This window comes from Myotis nattereri (assembly GCF_964212035.1).
Source record: "Myotis nattereri genome assembly, chromosome: 3".
Lineage (NCBI taxonomy): Eukaryota > Metazoa > Chordata > Mammalia > Chiroptera > Vespertilionidae > Myotis > Myotis nattereri.
Window position 1 is genome coordinate 140,810,209 of NC_138077.1, and position 8,421 is coordinate 140,818,629.

The 8,421-nt window shown below is 45.9% G+C and overlaps 1 protein-coding gene across 3 annotated transcripts in view; it reads left to right on the forward strand.

The window, feature by feature from the left end:
• The window catches only part of CDKAL1 (CDKAL1 threonylcarbamoyladenosine tRNA methylthiotransferase), a gene marked incomplete at its 5' end in the record, with an annotated part of 671,369 nt that extends 663,324 nt beyond the window's left edge, over positions 1 to 8,045 (forward strand). For all 3 annotated transcript variants that reach the window (XM_081086812.1, XM_081086813.1, XM_081086811.1), the window contains one exon: positions 7,488 to 8,045. In XM_081086812.1, coding sequence (XP_080942938.1) covers positions 7,488 to 7,661 — 174 coding nt within the window. In that variant the 3' untranslated portion in view covers positions 7,662 to 8,045. The remainder of the gene's footprint in view (positions 1 to 7,487) is intronic.
• Between the last annotated feature and the right edge of the window lie 376 nt (positions 8,046 to 8,421).

Below are 8,421 nucleotides of genomic sequence, written 5' to 3' on the forward strand. Positions count from 1 at the left end.
AGCTGAGTTGTTTTCATATCTGAGTCGGATGAAGCAAGGTCTTATATAAAGCCATAATTAAGTGACGGGCTGATGCAAGCTTTGGTGTTTGATATAATTATTTCTTTTTTCCATTGGGTGCAGTTGGAGTCAGAGGGTTGGGCACTCTGAAAGAGAGGCTCATGGAGGGAACGTCAGATCTTTTCCTTTGGTGAACGTCAAGGCAAAATTATTCAGAATATAATCTGAAATGCATTTGATCATACAGTAGATAGTTTAATAATTCATGTCTGGCCTTATTAGCAAAGCCTTGTGTTTACTGTGCTATCACCAAAATAAGATAAAAAATCAAGGTTATAGTGATGTGTGTGTGTGTGTGTATGTATGTGTGTTCCAGTTTAAAATATTTTCTTTGCCTTTCTAATGACAGCAATTATGCATTTGAGGTGAGAGGGGGGGAAAAATTACATAAGGATAATGTCTGATTTATAATTGCTCATGCCCAAAAGTGATACAGAAGGGCTTGACAATACGGTTCTGTCATCATGTAACTCTGTGACAGAGGTTTTAAAATGTAAATGCCCTCTCAAAACAAATGAAAACATGTAATTGATTCCACGTTTAATTGCTGTGGCCATTAAATGCCAGCGTACCAGTAATGCTCATGGACAATGCATAGGACATTATTTACATAGACTATAAAAACTAGGAAATACTAACATCTTCGGTTTGAAGATAATTAGGCAGTCCTGGTTATATGATATTAAGATGGTCCCAATTTGAGGCATGTTTAGAAGAATAGTGGAGAAAGGTAGCTTGGCACCCTCACTCCCCTCAGTGCCTGCTCTCTGGCAGTGACACGGAGCACAGGACCGAGGTTGCCTGTCAATTTCAGGAAGGGAGCTGGCACGTGGCCTATGATTTCAGGGCCCTGTGACACCTGCAGGTGTCGGGGACAGAAGAGCTCATTTAGAAGCTGCACTGCAAGATGGGAAGACAGGTGGCAACTCTCTTACAGAGATATCTTTTATTTGAGCAGAACCAGACCAACTGTTCCTCATTAAAACACATTTTGCAACATGTTCTAATGCGAGCAGATCACGTATGTGTGCGTATGTTCAGAGAATACTCGGGAATGTGCCATCTACAGGTCACATTTGCAAACTCTCAACAAGGCTCAGAACTGCAAGGCAGGTGTGCAGAGTGCGCCCAACCTGAGGCTGGCTCTCCTGGACAGTCCTTCCGTAGAGAAACACAAAATAGCACCATTGCCTTCCTGAGGTTGTGTAGCAGAGAAAGGGGGATGTCTGTTTGGTCTTGATCTTGATAGTCATTTTAATAATTAGGTACTGCCATGATTTTTTCTTATTTCTTTATTTTGCATTATCAGTGATAGGTTACTACCAAGGCTAACCTTAGCATGATTAAAGCCCAGCCTCTCATCCACTTCACCATTTATTCCTACTATCTGTAAACTGGGTGAGTACTTAAAGTTGGGATTTGTTCATGTGAACTACCTCCCTAGGAGGTTGGGTGGTATAATGGAGAGAGGGATGTAGAGTACTTAGAGCACTGCTGGACACGTGGTGTGTCCATAAATATGCTACTTAGAATTTTTGCATAGACCCTGTCCTCTACTTTTCTTACTGGATCCTTATGCTTCTGGTTCTGTGGCCTTAATATATATATATATAAAGAGCCAGGGTCCATAATGACCGAAGGCTCTACCAAATACCAGAAGTCAGTGCTGGGTTGCCATGGTGACCCAGCACTGATTGCAGCCAGTGCTGGTGCAGCAACTCAGCACTGACTGCTGAGGGGGCTGCGGATCAGGCCTGGAGAGAGGCCTGCAGAGAGAGAGGCAGGGTCTGATCTGCAGCCTCTGTAGCAGCTGTTGATCAGCTATAGCCTCTCTCTTTCTCTCCGGGCTTCCCCAGCAACCGTGTCTCTGTTTCTCTCTGGGCCTCCTTGGGGTCTGCTAATCAACTCTGCCTCTTTGATCAGGCCCAGAGATAGGCCCGGAGATGCTGACTGGCATAGAAACTGATCAATCATAACCTAATCTGGGTGAACTGCGAAGGCAGAACCTAAGGTGGGGGCTGAAGAGGGGTTTTTAAGGGCAACAGCTGTTTGGTGTAAGGTGTAAGAAAGCGGTTCAATTTTTTAATGACCAGTTTGGCAGTATAGTGCATATGGCTGGCTATCAGTCCAGATATAGAAATTATGTGTTTTTGCCAAAGCCGGTTTGGCTCAGTGGATAGAGCGTCGGCCTGTGGACTGAGGGGTCCCAGGTTCGATTCCGGTCAGGGGCATGTGCCTGGGTTGCGGGCACGTCCCCAGTGGGGGATGTGCAGGAGGCAGCTGATCGATGTTTCTCTCTCATCGATGTTTCTGACTCTCTATCTCTCTCCCTTCCTCTCTGTAAAATATCAATAAAATATATTAAAATAAATAAAGAAAGTACAGAGCTCAGTGTTTGTTTGTTTAAAAAAAAAAAAAAGAAATTATGTGTTTTTGTCTGCCAAGAGCATCTCCTCCTGCTAAAAAAAGGCTTCCCCCTCTCCCCCATTTAAGCAATCCTATCCTATATAATCTATCTACACTAATAAAAGGGTAATATGCTAATTAGACCAGGTCAACCAGCCATCTTCTGGACATCAAGCTTCCTTCCAGACAAAGCCATGGTGGTGGGGGCTGAGGCAGAGGCTGTTAGGGGCGATCAGGCTGGCAGGGGAGGGCAGTTAGGGGCAATCAGGCCGGCAGAGTACGGCAGTTAGGGGAGAGATCAGGATGGCAGGAGAGGGCAGTTGGGGGTGAGATCAGGCCTGTGGGGGAGGGCAATTGGGCTGGCAGGGGAGCAGTTAGGCATTGATGAGGCTGGCAGGGGAGTGTTTAGGGGGTGATCAGGCTGGCAGGCAGAGCGGTTAGGGGCAATCAGGCAGGTAGGCAGGCGAGTGGTTGGGAGCCAGCAGTCCTGGATTGTGAGAGGGATGTCTGGCAGTCAGACATCCCCCGAGGGGTCCCAGATTGGAGAGGGTGCAGGCTGGGCTGAGGGACATTCCCCCCTCCCCCCCCCCCAGTGCACGAATTTCATGCACTGGGCCTCTCTCTCTCTCTCTCTCTCTCTCTCTCTAAGAATATATATATATATATATATATATATATATATATATATATATATATATGCCTAAGCGACCAAAAGACCGGTTGACTGGTCACTGTGACACGCACTGACCACCAGGGGGCAGATGCTCAACGCAGGAGCTGCCCCCTGGTGGTCAGTGTGCTCCCACAGTGGGCACACTGCTCAGCTGACCCAAGGGTGCCAGACACCGGCCTCACAGCTGCCAAGCGCAGCTGCAGTGATGCAAACCTCTCCCACCTCTGCAGCAGTTCTAGGGAGGATGGCAGCGACAGGCGCAGCAGGGCTGGATGAGTGGGAGCTGCGTGGTGCACCTGTCCATCCCAGGCTCAGGCTCCTCCCTGGGCCGCCCAGCTTCGCACACTACTACATCACTCGGGGGATTTGGACTTTCAGTTTTGGCCCGATTCCCAGGATCGGACCGAAACCGGCAGTCCAACATCCCCCAAGGGGTCCCAGATTGCACAAAGGCACAGGCCAGGCTGAGGGACCCCACGGGTGCACGAATCCGTGCACCGGGCCTCTAGTACATATTATAATATGCAAACATTTTTATTTATTTATTTATTTTTGTTAATTCTCACCTGAGGATATTCCCCCCCCCCCATTGGCTTTTAAAGAGAATGGAAGGGAGGTGGAGAGACAGAGAGAAACATCAATGAGCGAGACACATTGATTGGTTGCCTCCTGTACACACCCTGACCAGGGCTCGGGATCAAGCCTGCACCTAGGTACTAGTACATGCCCTTGACTGGGAATCGAACGTGTAACCCTTCAGTCCGAGGACCAATGCTCCAACCACTGAGAAAAACTGGCCAGGGCAACAATATGCAAATATTTTTTTATGAGAAGGAGGAAGAACTGCAGGAGAAGCCTCTTCTGAACAGCACGAATTTCTTCCATTGGAAGGCCAAGCCCATCCAGCTCCCAGAGAAGGATACTTGCAACTGTATGAGATTGTAACTGGAAGGCAAAGGAATAAGTAGAAATGCAAATGTCCCTTCAGAGAACATTGATCCACCATCTCCTAGGTGCCCTCTCCTTCAAGTCCCTGCTTCTTTTGGATGAGAGAGCTATGCGTAGGACAAGTACGTGTGGCCCTAGAGGACCATTTGCTCAGCAAGCAGCTACATGAGCTTAGAGAAAGGAAAAGGATTTAGCAGAAGCCCAGCGCTGGAGGCCCCCTCTTCCTCCACCAGGAAGCTTCAGGGTCACTAGCCATACAGTCACCAGGGGTAGGGGTGCCCCGTGCACCCTGCCGTGTAAACATGTAGAGCATTAGGCTTCTGTGGGACAGCGTTCTTTTGTGTGGCTAGGTCACCTCTGCTCAACTGAGCACACTTTCTGGTGGGATAATGAGATCATTTGGGGATCACATGTGCCATGAATAGCAGGCAGTGATGTACCCCCGAGATGTTCATGTCCTAATCCTGGGAACCTGTGAAGGTTACCCTACCTGGCAAAAGGGATTTTGAGGATGTGTTTAAGCTAAAGATCTTGAGATTATACATGGGGTCCAATGGAAATCATCAGGGTGCTTATCAAAAAGCCAGTGCTAGTGGCCTTGAAAGTGGGGGAAACTGGGTGAGTAGTTAAAGTTGGGATTGTCCTAGAAGCCAAATGGCAGACCTGGGGTTTGTGGCAATGTGTTAGAGTAGCAATACAAAACGTGTTAGTTTGCTACCTCTCTGCTAGGAAATTGTTGTGTCCCTCCAATGATGCTGTTTTATATTTATACTGTGTATGTAGCACTGGTGATATTTGATTCTTTGTCCCATTTACCTTACAGTCTAATAAAAAATACAAGAATAGGTAAATGGCAATTCATATGGAAAGACTATTTATATGTGTGTGTGTGTGTGTGTGTGTGTGTGTGTGTATATATATATATCTTCAAGGAATATCCTTTCAATTTACCAGTCCCCTCCCCCATGCCAGGCCCTGGGCATCCATGGGAGAGCCAGGCCAGCCCCCCTCTCAGGAGCACACTCGGGATCATGCAGGAGACAGCAAAAGACAGGCCATGCAGTACTGTTGATAGGTACCGTGATGGGAGCCAGCCAACGGGACGCTCGGCCTGAGAGGGGTGCACCTAACCCTTCCTGCTGTTCACCAGTGGAGGGCGGCTTTCCTGCTGGGGTGTCCTTCAAGAACATAAGAACAGAAGGCAGAGGGCAGATAGTGGGTAAAGGGGAGGTGGCTGGTTCAGGCAGGGCACAGAACTGGGGCAAAGTGTTTTAGGTAGAGTTGTGGGGTTACAGTGACATTTTTCTTTCCTTTGTAGTTTCCTTGACAACAGCATTACCATAATATTAGATATCAAAAGAAAAAGCAGGTAAAAGTGGACCCTAGTACATCTGAGAGTTGAATCCCACTTCATAGCTTGTGGAACCCAGTCTTTCCTTCTCACATCGGATGGTTTCATAAAGCGCCTTTCCAGAAGGTTCACTCACTGAGGGCTGGGAATAAGAGGTGCTGACTTCCCAGTGGGCATAGCTTCTCCCTGTGGGCGAGTGCTGTGAGGGTGGTACCCAGGACAGGGCGTTGTCATGTTGGGACTATTGATGAGTGCTGTGGTCCAAGTGTTTTCCAAGCCACACTACTGGAATGTAAAAAGTAGCAGCCCTTAATTTAAACCTATATGCTGGCCGGCATGGCTCCGTGGTTGAGCATTGACCTATGAACCAGGAGGTCATGGTTCGATTCCCGTTCAGGGCACAATCCCATTGTGGGGCATGCAGGAGGCAGCCAATCAATGATTCTCATCACTGATGTTTATCTCTCTCTCCCTCTCTGAAATCAATAAAAGTATATTTTAAACCTATATTACAGGTACTCTGCCTGGGCTCTGGGCATGTCATTTCTAAGCCTTTCAACAACATCTTAAGGTACATATTGGTCTCCTTCACAGAGGAGCTGGTTAGGGTTAGAGAGCTTAAACCACTGGCCCAAGGTCACAAGGCTGACGAAGGTCTGAACTTGGGCTCAGTTTCTGCTCTGCTCATTTATTATGCTGTGTGCCTCCTGATGGTATGTTTAAGGAACAAATATAGCTTAAATCAATGAATCACATTTGAAAAACAAATAAAATAGTGACTTGCAATTGTGTTAAAGGAATGTCTGCAGTTTACATATTCTATGAGAACCACAAGATACCTTATTTGAGTTTTAAATGTTTAAGACACTCTCTCATTTGATTCCCATAACAACCCATTGATGTGCAAATACTAACAGCATCTCCATTTTACAGGTGATTTTTGTATGGCGGCAAAGAGAGGATAAGGGTTAGGGTTGGAGTAGGGTTCCGGTTTGGGTTAAAGCCCAGAGCCCAGGCACTTAGGATTCCTAGAACTGGTCCCAGTTGTGCCTGTGGGTGTTACATGTGCTCAGGGCGAAAAGCCTGTCTTTCCCTTCCCCAACAATAAGTATGTAACTGTTAGAGAAGGGGCAATAATTAGAGATGGACTTTTGTTACCATCTAACCAGACTAAGTTTTCTCCACTGTCTTCATTTATCTCTAATTGATTGAAATCTGATCCCTAAAGTTTCTGAACATGAAAGTTGTTGTAGGTTTATATACTTGGTTCTACTGTAACACATCAACAAAATGAAAAGGCAGCGTACTAAATGGGAGAAAATATTTTCAAATTATATATCTGACATCTAATAAGGGGTTAATATCCAAAATATATAAAGAACTCATACAACTCAATAGCAAAAAAAAAAAAAATGAACAGAGGCTCTGAATAGACATTTTTCCAAAGAAGACATATAGTTGGCTAGCAGGTACATAAAACGATGCTCAACATCACTGTCCTCAGGGAAATGCAAATCAGACAACAGGAAGGTATCACCTTACACCTGTCAGAATCACTATTCTTAAAAAGACAAGATGTAAGTGTTGGCAAGGATGTGGATAAGGGAACACTTGTGCACTGTTGGTAGGAATGTGAATTGGTCCAGCCACTGTGGAAAGAGGTATGGAAGTTCCTTACAAAATTCAAAATAGGACTACTGTGTGAACCAGCTATTCCACTTCTAGGAATATTTCCAAATATTCAAAAACACGAACTCAGAAGGATATATGCACTGAAACGTCTCATCACAAGACAAATAAATGTGTGACTCGGCCTGGTGATAGACGTTCAGTGGTCTTACAGTGGTGGTCATTCACGGTGTATACGGACTTCGAGCATTAGGCTGTACACCTGAAGCTAAGACAAGGTTATATGTCAGTTATATCTCAATGTGTGTGTGTTTTTTTAAAAAAAGAAGTTCCTTCTTGGGACCCATTACTTGATTGATAGCATAATGGGGCTTTCTTTGCATTTTAAAATTATTTTCTCCTGTGTCTCTCTCTTTCTAGGAATTCAGAAGCAGGCGTGGGGGTCCCCTGAGCTCCCTGTCCCAGTGCGACTCGGCGGGTTCCAGAGTGGGGCTGCGGCTGCGAGGCCTCCGTCAGGACGGAGCACTGACGGTGTCTGTGGGCCTCGCCCTCTTTGCTCTTCTTTTGGCTCTTTTTGTCAAGCTCTATAATTAAAACAACTAAATGAAGCATCTGCGAAGAAGAATAAATTCCGAATTAAAGTCTTCAGTGAACAGGAAGCAACCACATCAGTTCTCAAAAGGCAGTCATTTATAATGGCCTCCTGGCCGCCTTTTAGCCACACTTTTTGATGAAGCTCACCCTGTCTCACGTGGAGTGGGGCCCACTGGTTATTTGAGCTCAAACTTCATAACAGCTGCCATAGCCTATCTTTCACATTAAGCTCCTTTTGGTTTATTTTTAGCAAGAAATGCAAGTGGCTGCATCCTCTTTAAATCGTCAATCTTCAGGTCAGAACCTGACATACAGGAGTGGGCCTGGTCACCTCTTCCTTATGTGGGAAGACTTTTCAACCTTTAATAAACATTTTTTAATGCATCTCCTTCTTTATGCTTTGTCCGGAGTCCTGATGCTACAGACATCTTATTTCTCGCAGCAGGTGTGTTCCTGAAAAGTTTATAGCAAAGCCTATTTTTGGACCTTCAATCCTTTCGGAATGTGTGGGGGAGAGGGGGTGGCTGGATGACTCTGCCACTGAAGGGACTCTCGGCAGCCGGTGGAGAAGTGAGGAAGTACCCAGTTCCTTAGCACCCATGCACTTTCAAAAACGGGATTCATCCGGCTCACACTGTGCCCCTTTTCAGACATTTTTGCTCGATTGCATCAGAGGTTTATTTCTACCTGCCATCGTTGGCCTTTACTAAAGGAAGTGGCTTCTTTCATAATGAAAGGAATTGGCATAATAAGAAATCAT